The sequence below is a fragment of the Cebidichthys violaceus genome, unplaced genomic scaffold, assembly GCF_023349555.1.
Source record: "Cebidichthys violaceus isolate CVI_PGR_0920_01 unplaced genomic scaffold, fCebVio1.0.p SCAF_34, whole genome shotgun sequence".
NCBI classification, from domain to species: Eukaryota; Metazoa; Chordata; class Actinopteri; order Perciformes; family Stichaeidae; genus Cebidichthys; species Cebidichthys violaceus.
In genome coordinates this window covers 2,381,039-2,407,268 of record NW_027176528.1, presented here as the reverse complement: position 1 = coordinate 2,407,268, position 26,230 = coordinate 2,381,039, and the positions used below count along the sequence as shown (strand labels likewise).

General features: G+C 40.5%; 1 protein-coding gene across 1 annotated transcript in view; it reads right to left on the bottom strand.

Moving 5' to 3' along the window:
• Window positions 1-1,288: 1,288 nt before the first annotated feature.
• The window catches only part of LOC137883620 (interferon alpha/beta receptor 1b-like), a 25,454-nt gene continuing 512 nt past the window's right edge, over window positions 1,289-26,230 (bottom strand). The window contains exons 2-8 of the mRNA XM_068725168.1: window positions 16,921-17,050; window positions 13,124-13,308; window positions 10,739-10,899; window positions 8,004-8,157; window positions 4,822-4,976; window positions 4,396-4,568; window positions 1,289-3,489 (exon numbers count right to left, since the gene is read on the bottom strand). Coding sequence (XP_068581269.1) covers window positions 3,180-3,489; window positions 4,396-4,568; window positions 4,822-4,976; window positions 8,004-8,157; window positions 10,739-10,899; window positions 13,124-13,308; window positions 16,921-17,050 — 1,268 coding nt within the window. The 3' untranslated portion in view covers window positions 1,289-3,179. The remainder of the gene's footprint in view (window positions 3,490-4,395; window positions 4,569-4,821; window positions 4,977-8,003; window positions 8,158-10,738; window positions 10,900-13,123; window positions 13,309-16,920; window positions 17,051-26,230) is intronic.

Here is a 26,230-nt window from a genome sequence, read left to right as displayed (position 1 = left end):
AACAGATTGCGTGATAGACAGACTGACTTCAGCCATGTGTGTAGAGAGAGTAGCCAGTGTGGCTATAGGGCCTGAAGTGAAGACAGGCTTTCTACAGTTTTTGAGTTAGTTAAAAAAGATGGTTAAAATCCTGTTGTAAAATATCAGATTGCTGCATGGTGCAGTCATTTGTGGTAACATGAGTAATAACATTGTGGACATGGGGGTGTTTGCTAAGAAGACACGGAATCTGTTGTATGACATTTACAACTTAAATTTTTCTGAAAAAAGACAGAGCTGTCGTGTTGTTTCCACAAGCAAAATTCATCCATTCATCTCCACGATCACCTGGACAAATATATTGTATCTTCATGACCTGTATAGCTAGATACCACTAGAGGGAAGTAAAGATGTGTAAAATTGGCATTCATTTAGGCGTGTTCCTGGCCACCTGAAATACTATCATAGAGTGTTCTCTTTTGTCAGCTCTCTTTTTGGTCTCCTCAAACTCCTGAGAGAAATATGTGTCTCTTTAGCTGCTGAATGCTCCTCTATGTTCACCAGCTGGTCTCTGTGTCTGTCTGCTGAGCAGGTAGTGTACAGAGGGTTCTTATTCACTTATAACAGTAGCCAGGTTGATGGGAGCGCTGAGACTGAAACCAAATCTGTCTTTGCAGGGTGTAAAATCAAAACAAGCTAAAAAAAATCCAAAGAACCTCTGTAGAATTTAGCGGAACTGCAGAGTTGGTGGTAATTATTTGCCATATAAAGTCATTGGTTAATATACATATGACTAAACAATATCATCCTGCTGTCTTGTTGACAGAAAGATTCAACTTAATGTGGTAGGAACAGGAAACTACATAAATCTGCCAAATTGCTGCATTATTTGCTGAAATATTATTATAGTATCAGTTGTACATGTCCATAATACCACCTCTATAACTGTTATAATTATGTTCTATAACTAATACTAGCACTGACATGAATACTTTTCTATGAATGATCATATTTAGTTTTTTGTTAAAGCTAGATTACTTGCTAGCTTAGTGTAAAGGAGTTCAGTGCAGTGCTTGTGATATTATGGAGGTTTGCATCTATTTGAGAAATCAAACTAGACTAACAGGTGAGACCAGTAGCTCAGACTAATAACAGAAAAACAACATACATCTCAGGACCAGACTTCCATACTACAGCTCTATGTAGTGTGTGTGTGTGTGTGTGTGTGTGTGTGTGTGTGTGTGTGTGTGTGTGTGTGTGTGTGTGTGTGAATTCACATGCAGTAAAATCACTCATTTTCACACCAAAGTTTGGTATTAGGGATGATTTGTTTATTTTCATGATTGTCTGTTAACATGGGTGCTGTAGATGCAATAGTTGGTGGATGTGACATGTTCACTGACATCACCACTCAAGTCTCCAGTACATTGATTATATACAAGCTACATTCAAGCTACAACAGACAGCGATGGGCAATATGGTGAGGTAATGCAGATTGGAAATTGGAGTCAAAGTAAAACTGGATCGAGCTTCAGGAAAAGAAATCAAAGTTGAGCGCAGTTTTCTACAAGTTCAGATAGACCTGGAAGGTTTCCCCTTTTATTGATGTTAGAAAATGTCAAATAACACCCGGCCTTGAATTGGTATTGGTTTTGTTGACATTTTTCCCCACCACATTGGTTTGATTTCTTCCTGTTTTTCATTTCAACACGTGCTGCCTCAAAATGTCCTCTACACATCCTCCTAGCATTGCAGATTCAAGAAAAAGGCCATTTGTTGAGAACAGCAGAGAAAAGTAATGAAAGTTGTTTAACTGTACAAGCACACAGAACAGAGAACCCTCTCGGTGCTGTATCAATTCACAAAATATGTTCTAGCTTCTGACTGGCTTAAAAAAAACTAAAGAAAACTGATATACATAGAGGAAATGTGACGTCTGCATTGAATCCACCCGAACCATCAGGATCAGGTTTGGGTTCAGTGTCTCGCTCAAGGACGGACGGACGGACAGACAGTAGGAGCCGGGGATCAAACCGCCAACATTGTGGTTAAAGGACGACCCGCTCCATCTTTGCTGATGGATAAATGTGAGAGTAATAACTTAGATGTGAACATAAAGGAAAACTCTGAACTATCAATGTGTAAAAGCAAGTTCTGTTATTCAATTAAATTTATTTTTGTATAGCCCAAAATCACAAATTACAAATTCTCCTCAGAAGGCTTTACAATCTGTACACATATGACATCCTCTGACCTTTGACCCTCACATCAGAACAGGAAAAACTCCCCAAAAAACCTTTAACGGGAGAAAAGAGGAAGAGACAGAGGAGGATCCTCTATCAGGATGGACAGAAGTGTGATAGATGTCATGTGTACAGAATGAAAACATACCAGAGTTACAACACATTCAATGCACATGACATATGGTTACAACCACGTTTCTCCCCCAAAACAAAGAAACAAACATGGAAGATGAACGGAGGTGGAAATAATATAACTCCAATATCAAATATGAGGAAAATCTATTTGACACAAATTAAATGTCATAAAAACCTAATATGGTACCCAGATTCTATAAGAATCATAAATGGCACAATATTAATGTATTTAAATGCTTGTGTTAAAATGAATACAAGCTTGTCTCAGAAAGCCCCACAGCCCATGCACATAAAAAACAAAAGCTTTGCTTCATACTAGACACTAATTCAGTTGTATGTGGTTTCAAATCAGATTGAATTTCTTTGCTGATAAGATGAGATGAGAAATAAATTCAGTTTACACAATCAAACACAACACTTAACTACTTATCAGGGTGGAAAAGGAGGCCGAGCTGTTTTGGACACTCGCAGCATAAAAGGTTAAGACATTTATTTAATTTACAACGCATCAAAAACAGTACGGAACAGTACTTCCTGGTTGGTGCCAAAAAGTAGGGCACATGAGCATCATCTGTAAAGAGAAATGTCAACAGTGAAGAAATTGGAAATGTGGCGACATCACAGCAGATCTGTTTTGTTCTTTGTGTGCGTCCGTCACACATCATCTTGTGTTTTTAGTGGTCCTTTTTTATGCTTTCCACTCCTTGTTTCACAGTGACGGCTGCAGAAAAGGCCCCCAGCACATTACACCACAAACCTCTGTCTTCATTGAAATCATCCTCGCGTCACGCTCTTCTCTACAAACGTTTTGCATGCTTGCCTTCAGACACACATGTCTACAATGCCCTCGTCTGCGTTCACAAGTTGAGCCTTGAGCCCTGGAGCCATGTCCTGCATCTTCACCTGCTCCAAGTCAAAGGGGCCCTGCCCAGAGACTTGGGCCCTCGTGGAGTGGCTGCTGTTGGGCTGTATCAGGCTGGAGCTGCACCCCGTGGAGTGGCTGCTGTTGGGCTGTATCAGGCTGGAGCTGCACCCCGTGGAGTGGCTGCTGTTGGGCTGTATCAGGCTGGAGCTGCCCCCCGTGGAGTACACTCCTGAGTCTCCACTGCCACTGCTGTTCTGACGACTGTGTCTGCCATTGGAGAAAGTACATTTAGTCATTCACTTGCTGACAAAAACTGATTTACATTATGTGAACACTGTGAGGTGAAACACTGGCTCAGTCACACACACACACACACACACATATATACATACATACATACATACATACATACATACATACATACATACATACATACATACATACATACATACATACATACATACATACATACATACATACATACATACATACATACATACATACATACATATATATATATATATATATATATATATATATATATATACACATACATATATATATACATACGTATATACATATATATATATATATACATACATATATATATACATACATACATATATATATACATACATACATATATATATACATACATACATATATATATACATACATACATACATACATACATATATATATATATATATATATATACATACATATATATATATATATATATATACATACATATATATATATATATATACATATACATACATATATATATATATACATATATATACATACATATATATATATATATATATATATATATATATATATATATATATATATACATATACATATATATATATATATATATATATATATATACATATATATATATATATATATATATATATACATACATATATATACATATATATACATATATATACATATATATATATATATATATATACATATATATATATATACATATATATATATATATATATATACATATATATATATATATATATACATATATATATATATATACACACACATATATATATATATATATTATACACTATAAATAAAAACTTCTGCTTAGTGAACACGAATGCAACAACACATGAGCTGATGCAGCATCGGAGAGTAACAAACCTGCTGTCAGGCTCCAGGCCTGATGGGGGCGCCGGCAGGACCTCAGAGGGAGGGATGTGGATTTCCAGGACCGGGGACTCCGGACAGACGGTCACCTTATCACACAGCAGCTCTGATTCAGAATCCGGGGTGATGAGGCGAGGAATGTCAGACCTAGATGAGTCCCAAAGATGCTGGAGGGAGGAGAAGAGAGATCGACATGAGACACTCTGGTGGAATATCAAAACTTAAGCGAGATAAATTAAAAAAATTCTAACATTGAAATGCAAACAATTTGCTCACTTTCAAGTGCGGAGAGTCAGAAGCTACATCTATATCTATATGTTCTTACATCATCATCGTCATTTATGTAATACCAAAACCCATGTTCTCTTGAAAGGTCAGAAAGGCCAACAAACTAGATTGGCCTGCTATCTGCACACATACCTGAAAGGGTGTAGGCAGCTGGACGGACGGGAACCATGTTGCCTTCAGAGTCTTGTAGCACCAAAAAGAGCCGTAGAGCAGGAACAGCATGACCAGGAAGCAGGCCACCAGAGAGATCACAAAGTACACGACAATCTGCCGCCACGGAGTGGCACCTGTTAAAAGGGACACAGGTACATAGATTATATCATATTTGATAGAGTTGCATCTGTCATCACCTACATACACTCACTGGTAAATACAAACATGGGGAAATGAATGTATTCAAGGTTACAGTTGCCTCTGCAGTGTTCTTTGTTACCCGTCACATGCTATTTTAATCCCAAGCCAGATATTTTTGGAATGACCAAACATAGTTCAGATTAGGTGAGTCAGCACACAAACGTAACTGAGTCCCTAACGGCATTCTGCAGCCAGCTCTGTGACGAGCCTCAACATGTTGACCTGTTTAGACCAACAGTCAAGGGAAAGTGGTTCTCTCTCTGACAGGACCCAGCTGATGAGCCACACCTGAGCCGGATGCGGTTCCAGCTATAAAAGCCCTCCCCCTGATCATGGAGCGTCTCCTCTGTGGCTGACACGGCTGCTGTTCAGTTTGCTCTGCTCTAGACATTTTCACACATCATGACATTACTGATTACTGACTCTCCCATGTTCGTTTAGTTTAAGGTGTTCTTTAAGTAAATGTGTTTATTTATTACTTTGAACTCGTCTGGTCTCCCATTTTTGTTGCACCCTTTGAGCTGGGCTGTAATATCTCATTCTAGAACCCCATCAATTAAGTCCTAATGATACCCATCCTTACCCCTCCTGGATAAGATGCTTTCTGGGGTTTATTTAGCGCCGTCACAGGAGAGCTCGACCTCGTAATGCAATGAGCACTCGACAGTCTGCGGTCGCAGCCGTCTGAATGATGACACGCCAAGTGTTGCAAGACGCGTCGGGTTGGTTGGCGACATGGCCTCAGACCCCTTGTCTGTCCCAGGTGACATTTTTGACATCTCCTAAACCATACCTCTGTTTGCTACCACATTTTCCAAAGATCATTGTTGGAATAACATAATAATAATAATAATAATAATAATAATCTCCAAAACCTGCAACTGTGCTTCGCCACAGCTAACTTTACTACAACATGGCAGCACTTGGAGGTAGGCATTATAGCAGGCTGCACAATCTCACCCTTAGCTTTTACAATGGCCATGGAAGTCATCATCAGAGCATCAAAATGGGTGGTGGGCGGTGAACGAACTACGGCTGGGCTCCGTCTACCACCCACTCATGCATATATAGTGACGATATGACAACACTGACCAATACTGCAGCGTGCACCAAGCGTGAAAATCATCAAGTCTCGAAGCATCTCTATTGTTAAGGGAATGCTTAAAGACACAAGGTTCTGTATTGGTAATGACCCAATACCAACAGTATCTGAGCAGCCTGTCAAAAGCCTGGGCAGATGGTACAATGCAAGCCTCAAGGACAACGAGCAGGTGCAACAACTAAGGCAAGAAATTATCTACAGCCTGGAGAACATCAACAAGACCTCACTGCCTGGAAAACTGAAGCTCTGGTGCCTACAGCCTCCCTCGGACAGTGTGGCCACTCACCGTCTATGAGGTCCCGATAACAGCTGTGGAGAAGATCACCTCATACGTGAAAAATTGGCTCGGTGTCCCACGATGTCTAACTAACATCAGCCTCTATGGCAAAAGGGTCCTGGAACTACCTCTCACTCGTTTGACGGAAGAATACAAGTGTTCTAAAGTGAGACTCCAGATGACGCTGAGGGATTCCAGAGACTAGACTATCAGTAATGTTGCACTGCTCCTAGCAACCGGGAGGAAGTGGAAACCATCCAATGCTGCGCAGCAAGCAACAAGAGTGACTGAAACTGTCTCTAACGTTTTATTAGAAACAACTACAAGCGCTACAAATGCAAAATTGCATTTCGGACTATAAATTAGAAACAATTTGTCCAATCATCACAAAACTTGCAGGGCCCGGTTTCAGAAGGCAGGACAAACAAACTCGGAGCCTAACCCTGAACTCTCACTTGATTAACTGAAACTGAGTTTCTGGTTCCAAAACATCTGATCAGAGTTTGATCAATCAACTCACCGTGAGTTTAGCTCTTGTGTGGTGAATGGAAAAAAAAGCATCTTCAATGGAGTCTGAGATCATGAGTCTCCATGGCAACAGGTAAACAAAAGGAAGAGCCTTCGTTTTATTTCAGTGGACAGAGAAATAAATGCAGACAAGCAAACAATAGCCTAAAAAGAGTCAATACGTTAACACGACTATGTTTTATTCTGTATTGCTCATTAATTCATCATTTACCAGACTATGATCAGGGGTGGAATCTGACTGTGGGATAAACGGTAGGCTACATTACATCTGAAACAGATTTGATCAGCTGTAATCTGAGGGGGACAAAACACAACTGAAGATGAAAACTATAGTTGAGTACAGGATTTACACTCTGAAATACAGTGACGCTTCGTTATACAGACTGAATGGATGAGGAACTAAAACAGCGTGTCCGTCTCTGTAAGAGGGAGGAGCCAGAGAGAAACTCAGGGTTTGTTAGTGAGCAGGTCAGGTTCACAGAGTCAGTTACCATGGTAAATTCTCTCATCTCAGGGTTTTCACTACTCCTGCTTTCTGAAACAGGGCCCAGGGGCAGATTTGGTCATGAATCAATCACAGTTTGTCCAGACATTACCAAACTTTCTGCATATTTGAATTAAGGTGTTGAAAGATGTCACCAAAATGCCAATACATATGACTGGCGGGACTTTGAGTGCCCAATTACTGACAGGCTGCATACATTGTCGTGATGAAACAAGACTGTGATTGAATTCAGTCTTTCTTCAGTCAGAATTAAACCAACAGAGGTGACTCAGCTTTGTGAAGCTGCCGACTGCGGCTTGGATTTGACCACTTGAGCTGCTTCCTTCTAATGAGCCAAAAAAAGGGTTAGAACCCGGAATTGCCGCTTGCGGCTTTATTTGGTTTTGCCATTACCCAATACCTCTGGCTGTTTACATAATGACATAATGTCATTTTAAAAAAGCAGAATGTTTACAAAATAAACAATTGAACATATTTTGGAGAAATGAGCTGGAGTCATTCATAGTCAAACATAGCTTTATAGAATATTCCCAGCAATGGGCAGTTACCTTTGGTCTGCATGCAGCTGGGGGAGGTGAAGCTGCTCTTCTTGTTGTAGTAGTCATAGCATGTCTGGACGCTCACACAGTACACAGTCCAGGCCTTCAGCTTTGGCAAAGTCACTATGTTGGCACTGCTATTCAACTTCTGAGTTCTTAAGGCCTGAAGGACAGATGGGAGAGGTGAGGACTTTAGGGAGGCTACTTCATTTCCTTTACTTGTGAACCAGCACACTACAGTCCAACCCAACTTTTGGATCGGTGATGGGATGTCTGTGAGGGTGTGGGGGAAATGAAAGCACAGACGTCATTCAACCTCATTATTATCATACATTACTCATGAATGTTTCATTAAAATGAACTGACTCATATACTGGTGAATGATTATCAGTTCTACACCATTATTAAAAACGTTTTAAGATGGTGTGCATAACATTACAACATTCACTTGCATGCATTCAACTTTAACATTCTGTATTTGAACCTCTACACAATACATTGACATGGCTATAATGACTGTCCTGGGCTAACACAAAGTGATTCATGTCTACTCAGACGTCCATTACAGTCACTTTAGAGCTGTGGTGCATTAGTGTGACCACAAATGTCTGAGCGGATGGATCTTTTCTTTTTTTTTTACATTGATGGTTTGCTGAGATGAATTCTTTGTACTTTGAAGCACATATGGATCAGGATGTATTTTAAAGACTATCAAAAATCTGTGAGCTATGCAGTATGTCAACAGGACTTTGGTTTTCTCCCTGATCCTCATTCAAATATCTGTGTGCCTGTAAAGCCCCGCGCTAGCAGGTCTGCATTTGTGCACGGCGAGCAGAAACGCTCCTTTGCGGGGATGCCTCTCGGATCACGTGCATGTGTCTTTCATGAGTTGGGACTAAGGTAACGGCAAACGTGTGTACATACTGATGCACAGCTCATGTATATAGGATAAAAAGTATATAATCAAGACAATATGCCTAGATATAAAAGTACACAACTGAATTGAATTCACTGTACTTCACTATTGACTCGTGTTTCCTTAAATTTTTTTGTGTATAAAATCAACGTCTTATTCCGTCATATTACACATAAAGCCAGTACAACAGAGGGTAACCTACACAGAATACCACAGTCATATATCCTCGTACAGCTTAGACTGAAGTCTATCTACCAGGCACATTTTCAATTGACCTTTGACCTCCAACGCTGCAATAGGGCAAAAATAGGAGAGTTTGTAACCGGATGTTTTGATATAGTTTTGCTGTAGTTAAAAGCATATGTAAAAAATTTAATAAAAGCTACATGTCATAAGGCTAATTACTTGGAAAAAGTCACGCCAGTTTCCTAATGAATGGTAAATAATTGTATACTTCTCAGCAGGTGGGCTGGCTGGCTCTCTTTGTTCAGAGACAGACTCTAGTTCGGCTCAGAAAGAGAAAGTATCTATATCACCAGATTATAAATATTGATGCATTAATGTGTTAAAAAGCTGTTTAACATGGTAACAGTGGAGCTCTTTCTAATTACTTAATAACATGGCTATATAATACATCAGTTTATTAGTTGATTTATATGTTGTATTAAATGGTAAATGAACTGTACTTGTATAGTTCTTTTCTAGTCTTCTGACACTCAAAGCTCTTTAACACTACATGTCATCATTCACCCATTCATACACTGATGACAGGGCTACCATGCAAGGTGCCACCTGCCCATCAGAACTATCCAACATTCATAGGAACAGCTACGGGAGCCATTTGGGGTTAAGTGTCTTGCCCAAGGACACTTGGACATGGGTCCTCTGATAGAAGGACGACCCTGCTCTACCACTGAGCCACAGTCGCCTCAATGGGCAATTTTGGGATACTTGTACTTACCTTTCCATTTTACATCGACTTATCCTTCTAGTCCACTACATCTCAGAAGAAATACTGTACTTTTAACTTCCCTACATCTATTTGACAATATTAGTTACTAGTTAGGCATACTGTGTTAACCCCATCCGTTAACAGGAGCACTGTAAGTCTTCAACTGAGAAACTTCTGCACATGCAGTTTCAAAGCACAGGCACGTGTGACGACATTTATGTTCTAGGCTGTTCATAATGGCTGCTTGTTTTAATCCTTTGTGCATGCTGTGGCCTTCATCCAAGTCTTCTATGCGTCAGCTCTGGGTATTTTAGGATGTACTGTAGTAACCTGCGTCTTCCTCGTCAAACCAGTTTTAACACTGGCTGCTTTATATAATAGCACCTGGCAGGAAATCAGGGCACCGTAAAAGAACTCGTGCTCTCTCATGTGAGCTTCACCTGCCTTGTAGCACTGACAGGAAATGCCTCTGCTAGATGTACAGACCACAAGTCAAAACCCAGACAACAACACTCTGCTGAACATGCAGAACAGAAACAGAGAAAACAGCCGCTCTGCTCGGGCCGATCGTGAGTGTACCACTTGATTCAGTCTCAGAGGTTTACCAGGTGTCTTTAGGGACTGAAGACAAAATGGGAAGTGAGAAACAGTTGGGTATTTTCTCCCGATGTAACATGTCTGTGTGGATCGGTCTAGCTGTATGAGAGTATCAATTGACATTAAAGATTAAATTAAAAAAAAAAAGGCTCCTCAAACCCACAAGTTGAAGTCTGAGAAAAATTGTGATTTATATTCTTCATGGAGTATATTACTTCAAAGCAATATAGTATGCATGGGCCTATTGTTTGTCAGAAGGATGAGAGATGCGTTTCCTACCTGTGTGTCTACGGAGCTTTCCCAGTAATGGATGTTGTAATACAGCTCGGGATGATTTTCCTTCATGGAGTTGTTGGTGCTGGTCAGAGGATCGGAGATGAAAATGTCCAGGTCACTTCCAGCAGGAGAAAGAACCACTTTGGTTGGCGGACCCAAAGCAGCTAGCAGGAGCAGAGAGAGGAATGGATAGATTAGGGGCCATTTAATAGTAATATAACAAGATTTCCATGTAATAATAATCAATAACAAGACATCTGAAGACCTCGACTGGGCACTGAGAAGTTGTGCGGCACATTCATTTGCTATTTTATAGCAAGATTGAGTGAGAAAGATTGAGGCTTTAACACAGAATGTTTTTGTACGTTGAAACAATAACTTGAATGCAAACTATTTGGTGCACGGGAAGCAGGTTCATTCATATGAGGCAAGGCCAGTTGTTGGTATTTTGGTGGAAAATATTCAAGCGTTACACTGAGAATAGAAGTCTCATATCACACGTTTCGGACACGTCACTCAAGTGATTTTGTCCGCAAGAACAAAGAGAATACTACTGGAATATTACTGAAAACATTGAATGCGATTACAGCAGGAACATCAGTAAAGCAGTTTGCACTGATCTACAAATTACTCTTGGGTATTGTTTTGGAAAAACTTCTAATGATAAATCGGGAGAAGAGTTTCGTTCAAAAATTTAAAGAAAATAATAAAGTCTTCAAATGATTGAAAGTTGTCTTGTTCTATTTATTTCACTTGCAAGGGAAAGATGCACCACAGCCACCTCAGTCAGTGTCTGTGGTGAAAAGTTCAACGTCGTACAAGATACCAAAGCATTTTATGCACACATGAGTTCACGCCTTGGATAAACAGACAGGGAGTAGATGTTTTCGTACCCTGGCTATCGTTCTTATCTAAACACATGCCAGGTGCGTTAACTGGGAGTCAGTGATTGTTTTACGGTCCGTCTCAAACTTGCCATACAGACAAAGAAGACACTGTGTCTTCACTTTCTCTTTCTGAAGTGGGAGTGTGTGACCAGCCATGAGAAACAGGACGCTGTGTTCAATAAAACAGATTAACTGCTTCTGCAGGACTGCTGTGTTTTGTCAGTGTTTGTGTTCCTCATTTTCCCTTTCAGTTGTACATCTTTGAAAACATTTCATGATACTAAAATATGTTTTTTCCCATTACAGTATCAGTTCTCCAAAGCTGCTTTATAATGTAGGCTAATAAACCCTCTCCTTCAGTTCAGCCGTCTGAAGGCAGCAGGACACATGATAAATCTGCAGCCTCTGATTGGAGAAGTTCTGCTCTGGAGCTCAGTGCGATCGCACACAGCCATCAACTGTGTGATTGTTACTTAGTTTACCATTTACTTCAGAATAACCACACACACACACACACACACACACACACACACACACACACACACACACACACACACACACACACACACACACACACACACACACACACACACACACACACACACACACACAGGTTGGTTAGAACTTGGTATTCTGCCTGGACCTGGAGTTCCTGGTGAAGTGTTTCACCGTTTGTTAAAGCATCTTCTCAGACTTCACTGTGATTGGCTCAGTTGTTTGACAGCCATGATGTAACCAGCTTAGTTCATTGATGAAGGTAAATTAAACGCTATCATGATGTGTTTAAATGTAGTTTTTACTGAAACTTGAATAGATCCAGTAGTTTGAGATGTTTTCACAGCAACATTAATGAATATTTGAGATGAATTATGAGCTGCTTAACTTCCTAACACTAGCTCTAAGCAGCTTATAATACATTATTAAAACTACTAATGCCAAGAATCATCAGAGCAAATATTTGAATAAAAACAATCATTTCTTGAATTGTTTTTATGAAAAGAACCACTATAGATGCAGAAGTAAAAAGATAACAATTTGAATTTTTGACAGTTTACATTGACTGGGACGGCTGAAATTATTTTTCAGGAAGGTGGAGCCCTGCTGTAAATTCTTGTTCTTAGAAAGTTGGAAATGGCTGGTCAGAGTTTTAAAAAAAATTGTAATTGGTGCATCTCTAGTTTAACCTACTCTTCCAGCTTTCTAGCCTGTGATGTCACTGTGCTACTCACGTGATCTAAACTGAGCTCTACACTGTGGTTTTGTTAGCTCAGAGATGCATTACTCAAAGCACACCGCAAAGGTTACCTTTCTTAACACTGCTCACAGCTCTATCAACATCTCTGTGTGGTTGCACACTCTTTTATGCAATTGACAAAAAAGCGTCAAAGCGTGTTTGAATTGTTTCAAATGTTTAGTGGTCCACCTGAGATCACATGGCTATGGGCTGGTGAGAAACAAGTCTATCCCCCCCCCCCTCCACTCGTCTTCTCCTTCATCTTACCATCTTTATCAGGGCAGAATTCCTTCTGCACCCAGTCAGAGACATGCCCGTTCACGTTGGCTTGTACACGAAGTACGTAGATGCCCAGGTAAAACAGACTGAAGTTTGTAAGGTCACATGACCTATGCGACGTCTTCTCACATGCAGTGCCCCACAACGGACTTTTCTTTTTCAGCCTGAACTTCCTGAGGGAACGAGAATAGAGATATACAAGTTAGTTTAAGAAATATGGAACTGTTTGAGATAGCCTGGGATGCTGACTCCTTACTTTGTAAAAGTCTGTATTTATATCTGAAATTAGTAAAAGACATCTCATCTGCTCACCACTTTCAAAGTTTGAAATAAACTATGCCAATCAATAAATGCTCCATCATCCACACTGCAGTTTATACATCATTTTGTTGTGCTCAACTCCCTAATCACAAGAAGCTGCTGGCTACGATCCACATTTGGTCAGTAAAGGCTTTAAGTTGTTTCCTGGAGATGGTTTGGATTCCATCTAGACCTCATCTCACCTCTCCTGGGGGACAGCTGAGACACTCGACGCATTAAGTCACACTACCAAAGCTCAAAGGAGGTTTTATTTCTCACCAGACAGCGCTGGATCAAAAACAATCAAAACCAAGATTTCTTTGTAAAGAAAACTGTAAGATGGATAAATAAGATCAGAGCAACTTACATGGGTTTATTGTGCTGAGAGCATCACAGGGATCACAGATATGTATGACACTTTTACACACTTACTTTTGCAGGCTGAAAGATTTAAGTGTTATTAGGGCCCGAGCCACCGACAACGTCGGGCCAGCGAAGGCCCTATTGAAATTCTATGGGGTATTATTATTAGGGCCCGAGCCACCGACAACGTCGGGCCAGCGAAGGCCCTATTGAGTTTCTAAGGGGTTTTATTAGGGCCCGAGCCACCGACAACGTCGGGCCAGCGAAGGCCCTATTGAAATTCTATGGGGTATTATTAGGGCCCGAGCCACCGACAACGTCGGGCCAGCGAAGGCCCTATTGAAATTCTATGGGGTATTATTATTATTATTATTATTATTATTCTGATTTTTATTTTTGTACTTTGGGCGCATATTTGGGATACTTGCCATGCATGAAAACTCACCAAATTTTGCAGACTTGTCAGGCCTGGTGAAAATAGAGGTATGATATAGAATTCATATATGTGTGAAAAGAAATGTCTCTCTAGCGCCCCCTCAAAGTTGGACCGGCAACGCCCCTCGGCCAGTATGTCCGATTTACTCGAAATTCGACACACATGTCCAGATCCACTAGCTCTACAAAAAAGCCTCTCAGACCCCTAATCTCCGCCTGGAAAATTTTTCCGCCATCTTGAATTTTGTGGAAAACACATTTTTGAGAACTCCTCCCACACACTTGGTCCGATTGCTACGAAATTTTCTGTGGATCATTATTGGATCACACCAAGTTATAAAAAGCTTGTTGATATCTTACAGCGTTTAGAAGATACGGACCAATGAACTTCTTGGGGCGTGGCTTGTTTATCAATAAACATAACTTCTCAACCGTGTAACTTAAAATCACCAAATTCGCAGTATATGTGCACATTGCATGGTGGAACATACCCTGCAATTTGTATTCCATTCAACCAATAGGGGGCGCTACAGTAACTCACTAAATTTCAGTTTTTTGGTGATTTTTTGCATTTTCAGCCTTTGTATTTGAACGAACTCCTCCTAGAGAATTCATGCGATCGACTTCAAATTTGGTCAGGATGCTATTAAGACCTTTGTGATGAAAAGTTATCAAAAGCTAGAGTTTTCATCGAAGAACCTTGACGTGGCGGGGCTGCCATTTTGCCTCATTGGCCGGGAAAAAATAAGTTGTTATAACTCCAAGGTACATTATTCAATCTGCACGAAATTTCTTATGCATGATGCTACTTCAACTCTTAGCACATTTCAATTGAAAAATGTTCAATAACTCATAGTGCCACCTACTGGCAAAAGGAAATGTCATATTTTATACTTTTATTTACTCCTCCTAGGCAGTTAACCAGATCAGTCTGAAATTTTGTAAAGATAGTCTTAACACGTTGATGATGCACCATCATGAATATTGGGAGTTTTCGTTGAACGCTGTTGCCGCGGCAACGCATCATTCGCCATGAAAAAGTAGGCTGATGGATCAGTGGCTTGCGATGCTCAAAAACTCATGGAACTTTATACATGTGTTATAGGTAATGGGAGGACATATTTTATATGGGTGTTTGGTTTGGCCGTTTTAAATTGCCTCCATAGCGCCCCCTACAATATTTCAAAAGAGCAGCTCCAGCGCTACGTTTGAGGTACCTGTATGAAACTTGGTAGGATTATGTATCTCAGAGAGACTTACAAATAAGTCTCTTGGGACCATGCTCTAAACCGTACCGGAAGTCGGCCATTTTGATTTTTGTGTCATTTTTCAATGGATTTAGGCTCATTTCTAGTCGCTATACTTTAACGAACTCCTCCTAGGCACTTTGTCGGATCCACTTCAAATTTGGTCAGTACAGTCTCAAGACCTTTGTGATTAAAAGTTATCAAAAGCTTTACGTTTGACGGAATGGCTTAGCCGTAGCGGGCGGCTACTTTACGTGACTCCCCATGAAAAAAGCTGATGTAACTCAGCTGGACTTCCAAACGCTCCAAAACTTCCCATGCTTTATAACACCCATGGCCTGAGGATGTCTACAAGCTAATTTTCACTAATACTCACAGCGCCACCTGCTGGCCAAAGTAATTCTGCGTTTTTTGACAACTGGCATCCGATTTACATAACTTTTACACAATGTTGTCTACAGTTGTTATAGAGCAACATAAAACATGTTTTTGCATGCTCTGTAGCACCACACAGCGGATACAGGATGCTGTGGACTATTTGCATAGCATCATTTCCTGCGTCAAGCAGAAAAAAATCATCGGACTCCGACGCGCGTTGTCCGACTGTCGCAGACGATCTCGGCTGCATACGTTGGAGTCCCGCCGGCACCACCAACGTGCGGGAGGAGGCGAGGGCCCGTTCATCGCTGCTTGCAGCTTTAATTATTATTATTATTTTAGCTAATTATTCCAAAAGTTATTACAAGTCCTGTAGTGGGAAACATAAATGTCTGTCCCAACTTTTATAGTAAGCTGTTGAAATAATATATAAAGTGGTGTACTGGCCAACATTTGAGCCACACATAGATAATGCTGCAAACACCTCTCCAGGAGATAAATACTTCAACACTTCCCGTTTGTTTTGCAAGCTGTCATCTTGGTTCTACTAACCTAAATGTGTATCCAGGATCATTGTTAGACTAGAGCTGTTCAGGTAAATCACTTGAGAGCTTGTGCTAACAAACTTGCTGCTCTGCTTCAGAATCGCTGGTTTCTGTTCCTCGTGGGGGATGTACGTTAGGGGTGTCGCCATCTCCACATTTTTACATTCTTCTTTTTGTCAATGAAGCATTAGCTGTTCATGTATCTCATGGGGAAGGCTAAATGGACGTCAGGGAAATACCAGGAAGAGGACTTTCCAGTTCTGTTGTTTCTCCGTCATCTCCCTCTCAAAAAGTACAGGCTGCCGGTAAGCTACGCAGCGCCTTCTTTCAAGTTTATTCTTTTTTTTTTTTATTTGCATTTTTGAACTCGCCAGTAGGAAGGGGGTTGGAAAAAAAAAATACACAAAAAATCGTTGATCATTCCTTAGACTTCAGACATTAAAATAGAAGGCTTATTTCACTATTTAGAATGGGAATGGGGACAGCCCTAATGTGTGCATGTCTGAGTGACACTTACGCCACATATTGTGTGGTGAAGTTGACAGCGTGACTCTCTGATGAACTTTGGTCCCAATCCCAGCTCAGTGTGTAATTGGTGTTCATGGTGATCATGGTCAAGTTCTCTGGTGGTTTCAGCTCTGCTGCGACTGAAACAGACAAGTAGAGAACCCACATGAGGACACACATTATTACAATGATATTTAGAACAAAACACAATACATCACATTTTAACAATTATTAACAGTTATATTGGCTGTAAATAACAATTTCTTGACCCAAATATACTCAAATTATTATCATATATGATGAAGAAAAGCATCACATTCTCAGTATTTTTCTGAACAGCTGGTCACTGTAGTTTGTAGAAATAGTGCATTTGTTGGGGTTGGTTGCTGTTGGGTTGGTGCTCCAGTGAGCATTCCCTGCAGCAGGACAGTGCCCATGGTAATGTTACTGAGCAGTGTGGCTCAATCATGTGGTCAGGATTGTTTTTTGGACAATGGAGCTTTATGGCACAGAAGAAGATTGCCAATACCAATGTTTTTTGCTGTTTATTTTGTTGTTATTTATTTCCCTTTGGTGCGAGAGAAACAAAGAATCTTTGTTATTAAAAAATTACTAAACCGTCTTAAAAGCATTCAGCCCTTCATTCATATCTTGAATAACACATATTCAAATCATACAAATGTATGGAACAAGCTTTAATACAAACCTTCTTTCACATGAAAAAACAACAACGTCAAAAACCTACAAACGCATGTGTTTTTTTGTTGCAGCTTAGTGTGGTGGAGTGAGAACTCTGCTCGCAGGAGGCTGCGGACCTCTCGCTCTTTTGCTGTTTGAGCAACGAACTCACGCTAAGAAAAATCAGCTGGATCCGGCTTACAATGAAAAAGTACTTATAATTCACAAATGCTAAAAGACAATTACAAACTGAATTAAAGCTGCAAGCAGCATTGATCGGGCCCTCGCAACTTCACGCACGTCGAGGGTACTGGCAGGACTCTGCTTGACGTGGCAATGCATTTCTGTGACCGTCAGACTCTGGATGACGCGGCCATGCATTTCAGTGACCATCATACACTGAGTGCACGAGTTAAACGGTATTTCTTGGTACTGGCAGGACTCTGGGTGACGCAGCCATACATTTCTGTCACCGTCAGACTCTGGATGACGCGGCCATGCATTTCTGTGACCATCATACACTGCGTGCATGAGTTAGATGATTTTTCCTGCGTCGACCTGCAGCGTAGCAAGACCATGTTGCCAGGTCTTAAGCCTCAAATGTTTTGAGTGTACCTCCGATACAATCATAAATGTAAGCCTGTTAAGATCATTAAGAAAATGAACGTGTGAATGTGCTTCAGTATTTGTAACATAACTGACTGTCAGGTTACTGGGATGGAGTTCAACTCCCTGCAGTGTCCTACTGATTGTATTTGGACTTACATGAAAGTTAACAGAACAGCAGTGTCATTTGTTTTTACTTGAACACTTTAATTTGACACTGTTTTCATTTTAAGCTCTTCTGTAACTTTAGATAGTAGTGTGAAGCATTCATTGTAACATTTAACCTGATTCTCATGTAGAAGCTCTGGACAGATCATTTATACTAATGCCCACTGACATGGTTTGAAAAACACTGTTGATTAACTTTTGTTCTCCAAGCATCTTAGTTTGCACATATTTAGATCAGAGAAGTCTTTTTCTCATGGTGTGCCCACAAACCCTGTTTGGGCCGCTGTTATGATAGAATTCTGTTTACGTCCGTGGTTGCCAGTAGGTGGCGCTATGACTATGAGTTAATATTGGCATGCAGATGTCCTAAAATCACGACAGCAATCAAGCATGTCAAGTTTGGGGCAGTTTTGACAAAGTAAGGTTGAGTTACAAAAGCTTGATGGATGATGGCGAATCATGTAAAATTGCCGCGACACCAAGTCCATGTTATCCGATGAAACATCAAGCTTTTAGTAACTTTTAATCGTTAAGGTCTTTAGGTTGTTCTGACCAAATTCTAAGCTGATCGGATTATTTCCCTAGGAGGAGTTCGTAGTGCAGCACCTGGAAAAGGAAATAAAACCACAAGAAATTCATACAAAATTCAAATTGGCTGACTTCCGGTTGGGTTTAGAGCATGGACCCCTAAGACTTTTTTTTAAGTCTACATGTGATACACCTGCTTACTTAATTTCATACATCTAGGTGAAACGTACAGCGAGGGCTGCATCGTCGAAATATTGTAGGGGGCGCCATCGAGCCGAGTTGCCACTCTGAAGCATTAAAATCACATCAGATAACTACATTCAGGATTTTAAATGTGTGTGACAAGTTTGATTTTGTTTTGAGTATGTTTAGCCCCTCAAAAACACCTTTGTTTTTCATGGCGAGGAATGCATCGCCACGGCAACGGCATTTCACGAAACAACAAGCTTTGAGTAACTTTTAATCACAAAGGTCTTTAGATTGTTCTGACCAAATTCTAAGTTGATCTGATTAGTTCCCTGGGAGGAGTTCGTTAAAGTAGAGCGCCTGGAAATTGAAAAAACGACACTAGAAATTCAGACTAAATTCAAAATGGCTGACTTCCGGTTGGGTTTAGGGCATGGCCCCAAGAGACTTTTATTTAAGTCCACATGTGATACATGTGCCTACCAAATTTTGTTAATCTATGTCAAACGTACTGCGAGGGCTGCTTCGTCGGAATTTTGTAGGGGGCGCTATTGAGCCGATTTAACACTCTGATTGAATAAAATCATATTATAGAACTACATTTTGGCCTTGTGATCTGTGTGTCAAGTTTGCTTGTGTTTCGAGCTTTTTTAACCTCTCCAAATGACTATCGTTTTTCACGGCGAAGACTGCGTTACCACGGCAACGGCGTTCGACGAAACATCAAAAGCTTAGAGAACTGGCATTATGAACTTCTTACATTTGTGTGGAACAAATTTGATGTTGATCTGATTTTCCAACTTAGAGAAACAAGCCAAAGTATAAAGACTTTAACTTACTGTTGCCAGTAGGTGGCGCTATGACTATGATTCAAAATTGGCTTGCAGATGTCTTCAGGCCTGGAGTTTAATCAAACATGTGAAATCTGGTAAAGATCTGATGATGCGGAGTCGAGTTACATCAGTTTATTCGTTCATGGCGAAGGATCGAAATTCGCAGAGCCGCCACGTCGCCATGCTTCGACAACTTCCTACAATTTTCACAATGAAGCATTATCAAGGTCTTAAGGCTTTTGTGACAAAATTTGAGAGGGATCCGATTAATCTGTGAGCAGTAGGGTGTCAAAGTACACAACCTATGACTTCCTGTTGCCACTAGGTGGCGCTATTACTATGATTCAAAATTGTCATATACATGTGTTCAAGGTCAGGATGTTATGACATATGAGAAATTTGGAGCAGATTAGGCAATGTACAGCCGAGTTACAACAACTTCCTGTTTCATGGCGAATGGTGTTTTTTTGCCGCCACGGACACATAGTTCGATAACTTTTTGATCTTTGAGTATCGTTTCACTACCAAGGTCTCAAGAGCATACTGACCAAATCTGAAGGCAATCGGGTTTAATCTCTAGGAGGAGTTCGTTAAAGTACGGCGCCTTCAAACGGTCCAAAAACGTCATAAAATTCAAAATGGCCGACTTCCTGTTTGGCTTAGGATATACCTCCTTTTGACTTTTTTGTACGTCCCATCACGTTCCACATACCTACCAAATTTCATACAGCTAGGTGAAACCCAAAGTTGGGGCTACTCTGTAGGGGCGCTATCGAGCCAAAATGTCATGCCGCAGCTGGACACCCCAATAATACTGGAATTTTCACCACGATTGAATTTTGTGCCAAATTTCAAAAGATTCCCAGTATCCCAAGCACCTCCTTTTTGCGATGAAACTGGTACGATAATAATAATAATAATAATAATAATAATAATAATAATAATAATAAAAAACATTAGAATAACAATAGGTCCTCCGCTCCGACTACGTCGGTGCTCGGGCCCTAATAAAAAACATTAGAATAACAATAGGTCCTCCGCTCCGACTACGTCGGTGCTCGGGCCCTAATAAAAAACATTAGAATAACAATAGGTCCTCCGCTCCGATTACGTCGGTGCTCGGGCCCTAATAATAATAATAAAAAACATTAGAATAACAATAGGTCCTCCGCTCCGACTACGTCGGTGCTCAGGCCCCAATTACACTGTCGACAGTAAGGAATCGCGAAACCGAGTTCAAAGACTCTTCCTCCCCACTGACGGGCTGCGTTCCACTGACGGGCTGGGTTCCACTGACGGGCTGGGTTCCACTGACGGGCTGGGTTCCACTGACGGGCTGGGTTCCACTGACGGGCTGCGTTCTACTGACGGGCTGCGTTCTACTGACGGGCTGCGTTCTACTGACGGGCTGGGTTCCACTGACGGGCTGCGTTCTACCGACGGGCTGCGTTCTACCGACGGGCTGCGTTCTACTGACGGGCTGCGTTCCACTGACGGGCTGCGTCCTACTGACGGGCTGCGTTCCACTGACGGGCTGCAGGCTGCGTTCCACTGACGGGCTGCGTTCTACTGACGGGCTGCGTTCTACTGATGGGCTGGGTTCCACCGACGGGCTGGGTTCTACCGACGGGCTGCGTTCTACCGACGGGCTGCGTTCTACCGACGGGCTGCGTTCCACTGACGGGCTGCGGGCTGTGTTCCATTGACGGGCTGCGTTCTACTGACGGGCTGCGTTCTACTGACGGGCTGGGTTCCACTGACGGGCTGAGTCCTGCTCCGGGCTTGCAGATGTTATGTTCTTTCAGAGAGTGGAGTTTAATTCCAGCACAGCATGATCATATAGGCCAAACACCCGCCCCGCAGCGAGGTGAGGGCCAATGATGTGGCAGAAATTTTGCGAGGCATCTGGGGTGGCCAATGAGATTGAAGCGGTGCCCCCCCCCCCCCCCCCCCCGGTAACCCCTTTATCGATTTTGTTCCAAGGGTCTCCATTTGATTCAAAATGGATTTCGGTTCCATATTGATTCAGTACATAGGGGTAGGAATTTCAGGATCTACTCCAGTTCATTGAGCACAATAAAGGCAGTGTGGCTAATGGTGGCATTAAAGCAGAGTAAAATAAGTGTAAGAATACTGATCGTTGATATTTTATACGGTTTTATAAACTAATTTCAATAATGTAACACACAAAGGCAAGCGGTAACATTTATTCATGCTTAACTTGATTAATGATTTTAGTATTTCTTAATTCGAATTGACTTCAATAACAAGATCATGTTATTCAAAAAATAAAAATGCTGCCAGTTACATAAATAAATTTGGTTGGCTAGGTGCCTCATTATTTCTTAAAATAAGACTTAAGATTTGGTGTGATTGTCAACAAAACATGACGCATTATGTGTATGATGGCGTGACCTGACAGGCCATGAGCGACACAGCACTGCGCAGTTTTGAGCTGAAATTTTGTTTCTATTTATTCCCGTCACTCGCTTTGAATGGCTGATCTGTGAAGTTCAGATGAGTTTTAACTATACGATGCTCCTCATTTCACTCCAAAAAACAAAATAAGGTGGCAGCTGGCTGAAGACCGCCTGGAAGCTTCCTGAGGACTATATTATATAAGAAGTTAGATATTCATGACCTTGGATGTTACTGGGGGTTCTTTTTCTTTGTTTTAAAAGAGAACCATTTGTAAAACAATAACTTTAAAAAAAGATACACATTTTGCTAACTGTGATGTGAATCCTTTGATGCTCAGAATGTAGTGAGCGAACTCAAAAGCCAAAAGAAAGAATAACGAAACACGCAGATAAATATGTCAATAAGAAAACCAAAATGAGAACAAAACAGAGGGAAAGTGTGCTAGTTTTGCCTGAGACTTGAGAAAAGAAGAACCATGCTGGAAATCACAATCATATAATACTGTGACCTCAACAAAGAGGAACAAACCAAAGACACAATCACTCAGAATAATTGTGGCTCTTCTAGACACCTGCGATCAGTTTCACCGTCTGTTCTGAAGGACAATCGTAAACTCAAGCAATAACACATGCAGATTCAAAAGGGGAAAAACTGTAAATAAATAAATAAATACAAAAAATAGATGAAAGATGTTTTGGTCCACTGAATAACAAAAACAGGAAATATAATATGAGGGAGGAATAAAAAGGAGTTTCTAGATGACGGTGGCTCCTGTATTGTAGTGCTGCCTGTATGGGCTTGTATGTATGTTTGTCTCAGATGGTTAGATCTCCTGAGTATTACTGAGGATTTGAGCTGATGAGATTACACAATATTTTCTTCATTGACTCAGTTCCTCTCACTTTTTTTTGTCACAGTGCAGTTTACACCAGACATGTTTCATTCCACCCTAAATCAAACATTCCTGGTTTCATCCTGACACATGACTCACAAACTGTTCCTCAGGAACTGAAACCAAAAGGGTGAACACCGTCTGAACTAGGAATAAAAGACCAAAACGTGTTTGGAAAAATGCCTCCAACAAGTCAAAGCTAAATTTAACAGTAATCTAGACTTTCAGGACTCATTCATAACAAAGCCCAACCAATTCTGAATGGATGTCACAGCGAGATACTGAGCTTAAAACAATTATATGTTGGGATTGGAAAGATTTATGAGAGATTCCGAAAACTGTCCACCAGCTGTCTGTCATTTATCAAGCTACCTGCTGGCTGCCTGTCTGACACTTTAGTGAGGCAGCCATCCACGCCATTCATCTAGAAAAAGAAGCACCACTCTGTTGGTGTTCAGAGCTACAAGAAGACACAGGCAACATGAAATGACACAGAGTTGTCCATTGTTTGACAAAACCATCTCCGTGTAATCGGCATCAAGCAGGGAGCATATTATTAGAATTTGTTTTCGTTGGCAAACTCACAAAATTAAATAAATATCTGCCAGGAATAGCTGGTGAAATCAAAGTTTGCCAATGAAATCTTTCACATTCTACAGTTTAACATACAATTAATTACAAATAATTGTATGACTTCAAAATATAACTTTTTCCAGTTATGACCCAACATAAACAGTAGGCTATTAAGTGTTCAACCCTACATTTCATACATGTGACAAACTAAAAATCCTGCCGTGTTTGTGGTCAATAATGAATATAAAACACTTCAGTGGCCAAGATGAATATACGATTCACTCTGTTTCATTCTGTCTGAATTAAGTTTGGGCAATATTTAAAATTCTCCTACTGACGATATTGAAAAACAACAAGACACAAGATTATTGTCCAAAGAAAGCTGAAAAAGTACATAAAGACCATAAAGACCTCTGAACTGGAGAAGCGTATGCTGCAGTATCCATAAGTCGCCGCAATGCAAAGACAGTAAGCACTATTTTACACAAAAGCATGCTGAGAGCAATAAATCTGACAAAGAATCCCAAGTCAGTGTGAAGCGTCAACAACACTAAAGGATATCCTTGTACTTTGTTAGTCACACAATTAAATGTTTTAAGGTCGTTCCTCCATGACTTATTCTGCCTGAAGGCATTTGTCTATTCAACATTTTTCATTTTAGAAGTCCTGGTGAAAAAGTAAGAACAGCTCTTTTTAGCCAACTGCCACCTCTGTTGAAAACACACAAACATAGATCGCATCACTGAAAATTAATTTTCACTCCAAGGACAGGAAGTGCTCGGCCAGATATTCAAATGCCATACACTAAAAAAAAAAAAAGGAGAACAAAGCCCTGGGTGAGTTCTGACTCCATCACAGGATACTGAAAATGGGAACTGGAACAACTTCTAAAACAGGCCGTATATTTTTAGATCTTACTTTCCTCTCAACTATAGACTGAACAGCCTTACAAACTTTGAAATAAATCAGCATTTATTGGGAACAGACTTGATTAAACAAACACCGAACACTTAAGGCCCCAATATCTATCGTCTTATCATGGCTCCCACAGACTGCCGCTCACTAATCGCTACAATAACAGCTGCTTTCTCCACAAACAGTAAATGCAGACTTTAACTGGACAACAGCTGCCTGACAAAGAAGGGCTCTTTGTTTTTAAATGCTTTAGAAACTGGAGGTCTTTAAAATCTAAATTCAAGTAAATATTTTGCAGCCAAATCAAATAGTTTACAGGATATTCAACCTTTGTTTCTTTATAATGCATTATATATTTGACATGTATCTTTACAGGGCTTCTACAAAAGGCCATAAAGTAAGATATGAGTTTACAGATAATTATAATTCTTCCTTTGCATTGTGGAGGTTGGTTAGAGAATAATTACAAACAGCACGCTGAGCATTAACACAATTGTTTGCAAGAGCCCCATGTTCTTCATCTAGCCTCTTACTACTGTCAAAGTGCACCATATTGATGCATTTAACCTTAACGAGGGTGCGAGGTCCACCCACCACAGTCTTACAGTATTTTGGCCAGGATAATCATGACATGAAATGTTCATGTTGTCCCCATGCCTACACAAGGTAGCCACACCCTGCTTGGTGGTCTATTTTACGCTAAATGTCAACATAATTTACAAAAATGAACAAAAGACTTCACAAGCAATTCAGAGCATAATGACCGGTAAATGGCCTGAGGGCCAATCCTCTGAATGAAGGACGACCCGCTCCACTCAGAGCCCCAGCAGAGAGAATAATGCACATTGGCTTTACTTTTCAGAACCGGAGGACGCCCGTTTCTGTGGTGAACTGACAACCCGAATTGACAAATAACTGGTGTTAACAATGTTGTTGTGACAACATTTTGTTTCCACACTCAATGTGCAAATGAGCATGTGAATGATTCCATTGCAGCTTAGGGATCAATGTCATGTCATGCTGTATAGTGAGTATTACAGGAGCTGGTACCTACCAAGACAACTGACCAATGGATAGAAACTGTTGAGTTGCTTCATTTTCAATGTTGTTCAAAAATTGTATTCAATTACATTTAGTTCTACAATCACACTACTAAGATTTTTATGATCGCCTATAGTGCCAATTACTTTTATCAAAATGTTTTGAAATTTCAACTGCATATTCATCTTGTACATGACCCATATATGGTTAATTCTTCTTCTTTTTTTTAACTGTACTGCTTAGAGAACATGCTTTTCCTGCTCATATTGTCTACTATTAAATGTTAAAGTCTTTACCTCTATGTTTGAACCTAATACATGATACACAGAATTTAATTTCACAGAAGTACTTTCTGTTTCTCTGAGCACAGCAAACGATAACAAACTTCACCCTAGCACCGCCATGTTTGGTGTATGTCAAGTTTGTTGTTAGCAGCTATTGTAGTTGGGTCTAGCTTAATTAAAAGGTCAGCAAACCTT